Raw genomic sequence first — 10,549 nt, forward strand, 5'->3', positions numbered from 1 at the left:
TTCATCTTAAAAGTGTCTTAGCTTGTGCTATGCTAGGTAGACAAAAAAAAAAAAAACAGTCAGAATTTGCCTTATTTAGCATTAATTAATTATCACAACAATTAATAAATGCTAAATAAGGCAAGTTATGACTGTTTTAGAATGATTTTCTTTGGTTACCAAACATTTCCATTATTTCTCTTTCTATTAGCTTTGTGTGGCTAATTTAGTTAAATCTCCCTCTGATTTCGAAATATATAGTTTACCTATAAAAAAGTCTAATCAAAATGTAACTAAATTATTTCACATACATATTGGGAGATATATAAAAACAACAATAAAAAGAATACTTCATCATTATTTAAATTTTCACTACTATAAAAATTTCAACTCACATTATTTAGACTATAAACTTTATGGATCAAGCTCCACTAAAATGAAAAAGTTCATAAAATTATAAAATAATATTTTAATTACCTTTAAATTAAGATAATAAAATTTATAAATAATAAAAGTTACAAATTAAAAGATAATATGCATTATTTTATAACTTTAGTAACATACTTATTTTAGACAATCTTTTTTCTTCATTTATGTGGGTATATGTTTTATCGTGGTAAAATTGTTAATATTATTATTAATGAAATAATTTCTTTTAAAACCTACTGCAACATATTCTTTTTTAGCTTTGGGTTTTTTCCCCTTAATTTTGTTCTATGAATAGGATATGCACCATCAATAACACTATTTATATAAAAATATTATTATTAATTAATTATATATTTAAATTATTTTTTAATTAATAAAATAAAAAGAGAATACATGTTAGTTTTTAAAGAAATACTAATATCAAAATAATGTCTATTATAAAGGATATATGAATAGCGGAATTGTATGTACCACTAAACACAAATTCTCATTTATAGAAACTTTGATGAGTTGAACAGTTTTCAAAACTTTAAGATTTTCAATATTCAACCACACTTTCCAAATAGCTCTAAGAATCGATCACCGGACCAACCAATTAAATTGGTCCATTCGGTATGATTTTCTGAGCAATAGAGTTAACAGGATCTCTTCCAAGGAGAACGAATTTCAACATCGATTAAGAATTAGTTTCACATCTAATATTTGGCTCAATCAGTTTGGGATTCGGATCACCAAAAGTGTACACAAAAAAGGTCATGACAAAAAAAGGAACATGCCGAAGGCGAAATTCCTTATAATGTTATTTCTCTTTATCTTAACTGCACGAGCAATTCATCTAGAAGAGAATCAGAATTAAAATTTGGAGCGCCAATAATTAATTCGCGTGTGAATATCTCATTGATTAAAGTTGCTTTATTTGAACTACTCTTATTGTCATGATTGTGCATGATAAATAGGAGAATAAACAGCTTAAAGCTTAGGGAGAGAAAAGACAGACAGATAACCATACACACCAAAGATAAGATGTCTACGATGTAAAATTTTTATGCATTTTCTTGAAAGCACAACTATTTCTATCTACATTTAACAAGATATAATTAATGAATAATATTAGAGAACCAATACTATCGCAGCTACTTTAAACCAATATTATAGTAGACTTCCAAAAAGCTCAGTGCAAAGCCGGCAAAAAATTAAGTTTTTATTGAATTTGAATTTTGGATGTTTTTTATTTTTTAAAATTTCATATATTTTTTTTCTAATGCTAAGTGTTTGTTGACTATATAATATTGGCTCTCAAGACTTCTAAAAAATAATCAATAAATTATACTCATATCTTCATACCCAATGGTTAAACTCTCTTTCCTCTCACTCTAAATACCCTCTTAAGTGTATTTCCAAATTTTACCACCTTTGCTTTTAAAAGGAAATAAAAAGGTTAACGAATATTAGAACGTTAATATATTAAAATTAAATTCTTATTCTTTCTCCCATGCGTGTTTTCTTGGTTGCTTCTCTTTCAATACTTGAGAAACAATCTTTTTTTTTCTCTTTTCTATTTCTTTGGGTGCATTTCATATGTAGGATTTGATACCTTTTCAATCTGATGCTTTGATTTTGGTACACGATTCCTGGTGCATGAACATCCCAACTTTAACAAGTGGTTTGTCGGCAAAAGAGGAATTCACCTGTTGCATATGTGCTATTACTTTCCCCTTAAATATATACCCTTAAAATTCAAAATTCAAATATTCATTAGACCATTAACAGCAAAAGAAGTGGTATAATGAACTCACTAATAGTAGACTTTAGCAGTGCCGAATTTTCTGAATTCAACATTTTCTTGTTCATTCCAATACCAAATACAATCTAGATACATCCACAAAGTGCATTTCGTAAAAGAAAATATATAATAAGCATACATGGTGTGATAGGAGCCAACTTTTGCTCTATAGAAGAAAACATGGACTTGTAACAAAAATATTTTCCAGGCCAAACAAACAACCTAGAAAAAACAAAAAGAACATGAACACAACACAAGGAAATGATAATCATAAGGGTTGATAAGATGATCTTACTGGAGAACCCTTCTTGAGCATTAGCAGAATGCAAGAGTTCTTGACCCTTTAGTCGAATTAATCAATTCATGATACCTCGGAGGGTTGAGGGTAGCACATTGATCAAATAAATTGAACATTTTAATATGTACAGTTTTTACATGACTAGAGGCTCGGTTGGATGTTTCTACTTCGCACGTAGGTTAAAAATTGCGTTGGTAACTCCGCTAGAAGCGCTTGAACTACTGAAATCTCTCCACCTGCAAGAGAAAGAAGGTTATCATGCTTGATATTTCAAGAGAAATTTGCCAAATTCCTTGCAAACTGATACTTACTTTGAACATCCCGATACGGAACAAATTGGACTATATCACGGGAAGCAACGCGTCCAGATGAACTTTCAAGGGGTTCTCCCTTGTCTGCATCCAAAACCTGTGCAACAACAAAGTGTGAGCCACATAATTCTTGTAGTGGTCCGGTCAGCATCCGAGAGAACATAAGTTGACGTAATACCTCCATTTCTTTGAAATCAGCTCCTCCTACTCCAACAATAAGAATTGATAACGGTAGGTCCGAGGCTTTAACAAGAGCATCTTTTGTTTCTTGGAGATCTGTCACTACTCCATCCTTGGAAATATCAATTAAATCTCAGAGCAGAAGTGGAAAAACTAGGCAACAGGAATATCTTAAAAAGTTCTCAGGTATCAGGAGTAGGATCGTAGAATTGTATGCTTTACCATGCATAATATGATAGCACTAGCATGCCACAGAAAAGCTTACATACAAAGCAACGTAAGTTTTATTGAGGAACAATGATAACTACTTTCAGGGATTAATAAGTAATTGAAGACTGCTACATATATTAACTTACTGTGATTATTAACAAAACAAAGTACTTCCTTCCACCATTTGCTACAGAATGGCTGGCAATCAGCGCGGCGTTGCTTATGACAGGTCCAAAAAGAGTCGGCCCTGCAAGAGACACATTAAGTAAGGCACTTGTGTATGCCGTCATAATTCCTTGGATCCCTTCCACCTGCAACAGACAGAAACCTTTTAATTAAATAACTATTTCAACATTACAACACAAGCAACTGAGCAAGATTGTGCTTAGAAGTTCTACCTCACAGTAATGACTGCTTCCATTCAAGTTGAAACAATGGGAGACAGGGCCATCAATTGGTCGTGCTCCAAACCCCCATGCAGGAAACCGCTTGTCTGAGTCATAAAACTGTATTACCTCCCCAACCTCAACAATTGCCTAAGAAAAAGCATTCATAGCACATGGATCAAAATTACACAAACTTATTAAGTCAAATCAATCATCATTTCTTACCCTCTGGTATGCATTTTGCCTCCCGGAAGGATCAAGATAATGTAAAGAATCTGGAAGGCGTGGATTCCCATTTGAAGCTAGTCAATAAGAGAGCGAAAGGGGATAAGAACATATTTCATTCTTGTCATTCCAACACATGACCAGCATCTTTAATGAAAGTGTGAAACATATATTACTCATTTAAGTTTTGTCTTCTTTTATCTACCTAATGAAAATAATGCTCGGATGGGGTAGGAAAATAGAGAGAATAAGGATGGGGAACTCGAAACAGGCCCCAGAGGGTTGGCATTTTGGAGAACCCCAAAACACTCCCTCAAGGTAAACTGGACACAGCCAGAGTCCTCCACCCAACCAAGCGCCCTAGTGGGGAATCGAACCTAAGCATTAAGTGATGAGAATAAGTGTTTAAACTATTGAAGCACTAGCATGGGAATAGATTTGATGATGAAACTAAGGCTGCGTTTGTTTACAGGCATGAGACACTGAGACAGGGACATCGAGAAACAAAATTGTGTTTGGCAGATGAGAAATGGACAGAGACATTGTGTCCAAAGACACTGAATTAGTGTATTTTGTGTCCATCATGATAGGAAAGACACAAAGACACACTAACAAGAGACACAACTTATTTTTCATTTTTTCTTTCATTATTCTTGTTAATTTTTTATAATTATATTTTTCTTCCCAAATTTTTGAATGAAAAAAATGAGAATAAATTGGACTTTCATAATTTATTCTAGTTTATCATCAAACAAAATACAAGAATACTAATTTTTTTTGTCTCTATCCTTTGTGTCTTGTTTTCAGTGTCTTGTCTTGTCCTGTTCTCAGAACAAAACCAGTCTAAAAGTTGCATTAGCTTAATAATATTGAACTTTTAACATTATTGTAAACTTTATAGTGTCAAGAATCATTTTGCATTGCTATTCTATGCTGCAAACACTTATGTAAATTGGAAGACTAAGAAAGATCATCTAGTGCCTAGATGAAAAGTCAAAGAACAAAACTTCATGTGTCAGCAAAATGTTTCAGAAAGAAAAATTGTATAATAAAATTTTGTCATTTTATACTCATTTTCGCAGATGTATGCTTGAGAATCTGTGATGTAAATATAACATGACTGGGAAAACTATGAACAATATGAAAAAAATTCTATTTCTTTCAGATAGGATGGTTAAATTCTATGGCAAAACTGGATATCCTACAGTGGATAATCAGCCTTACATAGGACTCGAACAAAGTTAGGTATACTCTGAGAAATAAATCTAAATTAAATCCCAAAGAAATCCAATCCATGATATATTGGACACAACAAATTTCATCTGGTAATATTGTAAGAATAATAATATTGACATCTCATCTCGATCACTTGATCATTATATAAATGTAGATCAGTTTAAGAAGTTTAAGGAAACTTGTGGTGTACCTGTAAAGTCAACAGCCACCATAAAGTTCAATTCAAATCCCCCAGCCACATAATCCAGGAAAGTATATTGGACACTTTCAGTGAATTTGTCCACAAATAACTGGCTGTTTAACACCTGTATTATAGTTAACTATAATTTTAGTTATGACAGAGAAATTCACCAAAAAAAATCAATTTATATTAATATAATAAGTTAATACCACCTTGTTAGGCAGAAATAATTTTTCTCCTTGGCCACTGGAATGAATCTTTTCCAACTCCAGCAAAGATCTCTTCACTTTTCTGATAAATCAAGAACAAAAGCCCTAATATGCATTTAATTAAGCTAGAAATGGAATTAATGGAAAAATTGCCAGACGCCGGCAAAAGGAGCTGGTTATTACCCCATCAGATCATGTTTGCCATTGCTATTGAAGTTATAGCACTCTATTATCAAAGGACTGTCCTGTATATGATTAGAATTTAAAATGAGACAGCTTCAATGATGCATAGAACATAAAGCCAAAATGTAACATAAAAAAGAAGATAAGACTATGTGATAGACTGATAGTTCATTTGCATGGAAACATGATATGTATGCTTTCACTGCACTGTTATCTGCACAACATCCTAGTACAAGCATATTTTTATGATATGAAAAAAACACTGTATGCTAACACCAACACTCTATTAAATTAACAAATGCTGATATGAAATGACAAAACTACGAAAGAATAATATTTTTAAATTATGTTATATGCCTTAGTTCATGAACAGGGTGCATGTTTTGACCCCAGTGCAACTTGATCTAGTGACCTGCTATTTGAGGAAATCTTTGAAACAGAAAGAACATGATATGCCACTTTGCTTCAATTGGAAATGGAAACTAGAAATGCCTATAATAAAAGTATGATTGCCATGCTAGTTTTTCAAGTAATGGGTGGCCACACTAAATAACACAACATTTAAGTTATCAACCTTGCCTCCTACTTGTTGAATATTCAAGAACACTGGCTTCCACATTGGGTTGAGATCATTCTTTATAACTTCTGTTTTGCAAATGGGAATTTGCATACCACCTTCAACCACTTTTGATATCAGTAAAAAAGGATCCTGCAATGCAGACAAAAACAAGTGTTACTCATAACTTGCACCCCTCATATTGTCCTAAGGGAAAAGGAAAAAGGTACATACACTTCTTGAGAATAGATCTCTATATTCCAAATCCGAACACCTGAAAATCATCTCTATTGCAGTCTTTGAGCTAAGAGATTCTTCACAATGAACTAAGAGCTTCCCATAGTTCTGTGAGTGGGTTGATGTGATAAAGTCATCTCTGTGTAGATCTAACGTCAATGATTGATCAAATCTTGTAATTATCTGCACAAGCAACTTTGTTAATGTATATATAGTTGTTGGGATGCTAATTTAATTTGACTAATGTATAGACCACATTACTTTGAACAAACAATTAATGGATCACAAAATTCTAAATATTCTTGCTCATTACAAATGAAAATATAACTCAAACAGAACTGTTGAGCATTTAAAATTTCCAATCATCATATATTTAGAAAATATAATGTGAGATGGGGAGCAGTCCAAGACAAATCGATATAATTGTTAGTATAATGGATTTGCTTCTTAGTTGACAGTAGTACAGTACAAGAAGAAGAAGTTGATAGTCAGTATGTTACCTCAGATAATGCACAGGTCGCCTCACCAAGAAATTGCTGCTCTTCCAGCTTAAGCATCTGCACAAGGCAAATAAATAGTTACAATCTACCAATCTAGTCCTTTTTACACCTGCTCTAAGAACGTTTTATCACATCTAATGAACTAACAAGCATACAAAAAGGTCCACTTGGCAAACCAATATCTTCTACTGCAATGATCCATTTTTACTGAGTACACATACTTTATGTTTCTCATAGCATGCCCTAATTACTTCTAAAATTTACAAGTTCAAACAGCTAGAATAGCAACATCTAAAACGTATTTATCCCCAATGAAAACATTGACAGAAACATCACTCAGGAGCTAACTTATAACAAATAGTATTTGTTAATGCATCTATAAAATTTTCAGGAAAGAAAGTGAGGCACCACCACACCAGAAGCTACTTGATGAGAAACTTACTTATTGGGACCATATCTTAATAAAAAAAAGCAGGACAAAAAATTCAAGCACACACACCATCATAAACACTATACCTTCACATCTACATTGTGAAACTGAGTATCAACATCATACACACGAAACCTGTGATGAAAGAATTTTATAGAACAGTTCCTGGTGAAACAAAAAAATGCTCATCGGCCTTGTTAGGAGTATACATATTGTATTCAAACTTACACTAAAACTTGGACAACCTCAAAATGATAAATGAGGGTGTGTTTAGTAATCCATGTTGGATCCAATGAATTTAGAACTACTTCTGTGCGCCCAAGTTCCTCAAGTGCTCCATTTTTTCCTTTCGTATAAAGAACCAACATTGGGTCACTCTACAAGAAGAAAAATTAATCGTAATATGTTGTAAATTTTCTGTGATGGATGCAATATTCATGCAGTTGAATGATAAGACTATTAATTAACAGAATCTGAAAGCATAATTTTAACTTATCGAATAAATGGTAGTCCTATAACCAAAGGAACAATTGACATGGCCCCAGTGATTCATGTGGTTTATTTGTTGAACTATGTTAAATAAGAATTGATATGTTAAGTATGCCTTGGTCTCTTATGTCAGTCTGAGGATCTATCATAGTATACATTTTCTTCTCGTCTACAACACAAAGGAAGTTCGACATTATTTTTTTATTCTAGTAAATACAATTAGAGAAACAATTCCAATGTAATCCATTATATATATACGCACACATAAACTTTCTTTGCTTTTACTTAGCATACTCTATATTTGGCCTAGATTATTGGATTTTCTTTCCTTTTTCACTGGGATTCAATTGCATGCACTGGCGTCGGACAATATTTAACAATGTTTACACCTCAATCAATTATTAACTGCCATACAAGCAACACACTGAAACAGTCAACTTTTAAATCCACTCAGTACAAATTATTGATTGATTCGTTGATAGATACAATACATTCTAATAATTTCTTGCCAGAGATAGCAGCTTATGAATCGATGATCCCAATCCCAGAAGCAACTAGCTACTCGTTACCATGAGCAAAATACAAGTAATTCAGGTTGAAGTTTTCATGAATTTTCGTATTACGTTACTTGTAATGATCAAATCCATGTGATGATGATGTCATGTGCGTATCAAATAGAACAGATCGAAACAAGAGATAATTCTGGTATAAACTAGATATTCACAACTTGACATCATGTAAACTCATTAATTAACCAAGAACAAAAACACAGAAAAATTAATAACGGAGCGAACGGAACCGCAACAAGTTAATTAACTAAACAGAAGCATGAGCTTCAGATTCACGAAATGCTTAACCAACAAACCTTTGAGAGCACATCTCTATCGCGCAATCCCGAAGCGGAGAACAATAACTGCACAAAAAAAACAAAAAAAAATGAAGCAAAAAGTTCTATAGCCGAGAACAAGAAGAAGAAGAATGAAGCTAGTTCTAAAGCTGAGATAGAGAAGACGACGAAAAGGTAGAACCTCGATCTGAGAGAAGAGGCCGCGGTGGCCTCGGGAGCGGAGGAAGTAGTCGACGGCGTCGTTGGCGGTGTCAGCCTGATGCCGGAGATCTCCCGCAGTGGTACCGATGGAGGCATGGCCACCGGCGACGTCAGAGCAGCAGTTTCCCATTGGAAATTGGCGGCGGTTTGAAACGAAGTGAGTTGACTCAGTAAGTGAGTGTTATGCGTCAAAATGAGGAAAGGGAATGTGAGCCGAAAACGGAAACTGCGTAATCAAAGGGAACGAAACTGGAGAAGACTACGGTCACTACTCACTACACAGAATCAGAGTGAATTTTGTATTTCAATAAAAATAAAAATAAAAATAAAAAAATAAACCAACTTACGCCTTGTACTAAGAGATACCGTAGTCCGTAGGCAACTAAAAAAAAAAAAAAAATAAAGTAAAGCAAAATTATAGATAAATCGTACTTGTAAGGTAGAGAATTCTTTGGTGCATATTATCTAATTCCTTTAAGAAAAATCCAATCCCCTTATTACTAGCCTAATTTTATTGGCTTTTTGAGATGAGTTCTATTTTAATCTTTTAGATTGATGGGTTACATTGTTTTAGTTTTTGATTTTTTTTAATTGTTACAATTTAGTTTTTTAGATTTAAAAAAGTACATTGATATAATTTTTTGTGTATTTTTTGTCTCTCTGAACTCAATATTGTTAGTGACGTAGCTCAAGTCTTGTTACGCTAAATATATTAAAACAATGTTGTACGTATTTCAACGCTAAAAAAGGCATTAAATGGCAGTGTTTAAGGGTTTGAACAATACTAAAACATTATATCCCTCTCTTTTGAACAATTAACACTCAAACAACATCGTTTTGTATCTTCTTTAGCGTCAAAATACGTACGATATCGTTTTAATATGTCTAACGTAACAATATTTGAACCACGTCACTAACGACTTTGAGCTCCAACGATGAAAAATACATAAAAAACTATATTGATGTATTTTTTTTAATCTAAAAAACTAAATTATAGCAATTAAAAAATTAAAGATTAAATAAGTGCAAATCGCCAATTTTAAAAATTAAAGTGGGGTTTATCTCCTTTCCAATCCTTTTTATTGTTGCAAAAATGTGGTCATTTACCTAACATTGTATCTTTAATTCTTAGGACAGTCAAGTCAAAAAACCCTTTAACAAGGCAACAAGGACTTGAGCTGTTGATTATAGCACCTCTAATAGTCATATCATAGATAATATCATACCGAATGATTGGATAATCATGTCATATATTGTATAGTTCTGTTAGAGTGAGAACTAAAGAATTTTTTTTTTGACTAAACAGAAAAAGAAAAAGAGAACTAAAGAAATTTGGTATACAAAATTTTCTTCTAAGAAATATCTTTCATTATATCCATTCAAATAATTTGTTATTTATAAGATTTAAGATAAGAATATTTAAAATTTTTAGATCTTTAAAATTTGAGGCAAAATTTACTTTAAGAAAGTTTAAGAGAAGAACATTGAAATGTTTTAGATTAGGTGTGAATGCCTCTCTTTTGGCTCTGGATAATTTTTTGAAGGATTACGGAGCTCCAATTAAAAAAAAAAATCTATTTTGGTTCTTGATATTTAATTTTGTGAGACTGATTAGTCTATTTATTAATGATCTCTTTTTAAATAATATATTACTCAATAATATATCTTTCATTTAATTT

The 10,549-nt window shown here is 32.5% G+C and overlaps 1 protein-coding gene across 2 annotated transcripts; it reads right to left on the minus strand.

Annotated features, from left to right (window-relative positions):
- On the minus strand, window positions 1,934-9,169 carry LOC107612873 (protein BONZAI 1). Of its 2 annotated transcripts, XR_002353136.1 has the most exons (17): window positions 8,851-9,169; window positions 8,688-8,735; window positions 7,562-7,710; window positions 7,420-7,468; window positions 6,904-6,960; window positions 6,401-6,586; window positions 6,185-6,319; window positions 5,611-5,672; window positions 5,431-5,509; window positions 5,228-5,342; window positions 3,802-3,878; window positions 3,589-3,726; window positions 3,337-3,501; window positions 2,979-3,092; window positions 2,801-2,897; window positions 2,487-2,725; window positions 1,934-2,096 (listed from the first exon to the last, which is right to left on the minus strand). XR_002353136.1 is itself a non-coding variant. In XM_016314639.2 (16 exons), exons 1-16 carry the CDS (start codon window positions 8,998-9,000, stop codon window positions 2,631-2,633), a joined length of 1,716 nt encoding a protein of 571 aa, XP_016170125.1. In that variant the 5' UTR covers window positions 9,001-9,169; the 3' UTR covers window positions 2,195-2,630. The 2 variants fall into 2 exon arrangements, 1 of the variants encoding a protein (XP_016170125.1); XM_016314639.2 differs by lacking the exon at window positions 1,934-2,096 and having other exon boundaries at window positions 2,195-2,725.

This window comes from Arachis ipaensis, chromosome B08, assembly GCF_000816755.2.
Source record: "Arachis ipaensis cultivar K30076 chromosome B08, Araip1.1, whole genome shotgun sequence".
Taxonomy (NCBI): Eukaryota; Viridiplantae; Streptophyta; class Magnoliopsida; order Fabales; family Fabaceae; genus Arachis; species Arachis ipaensis.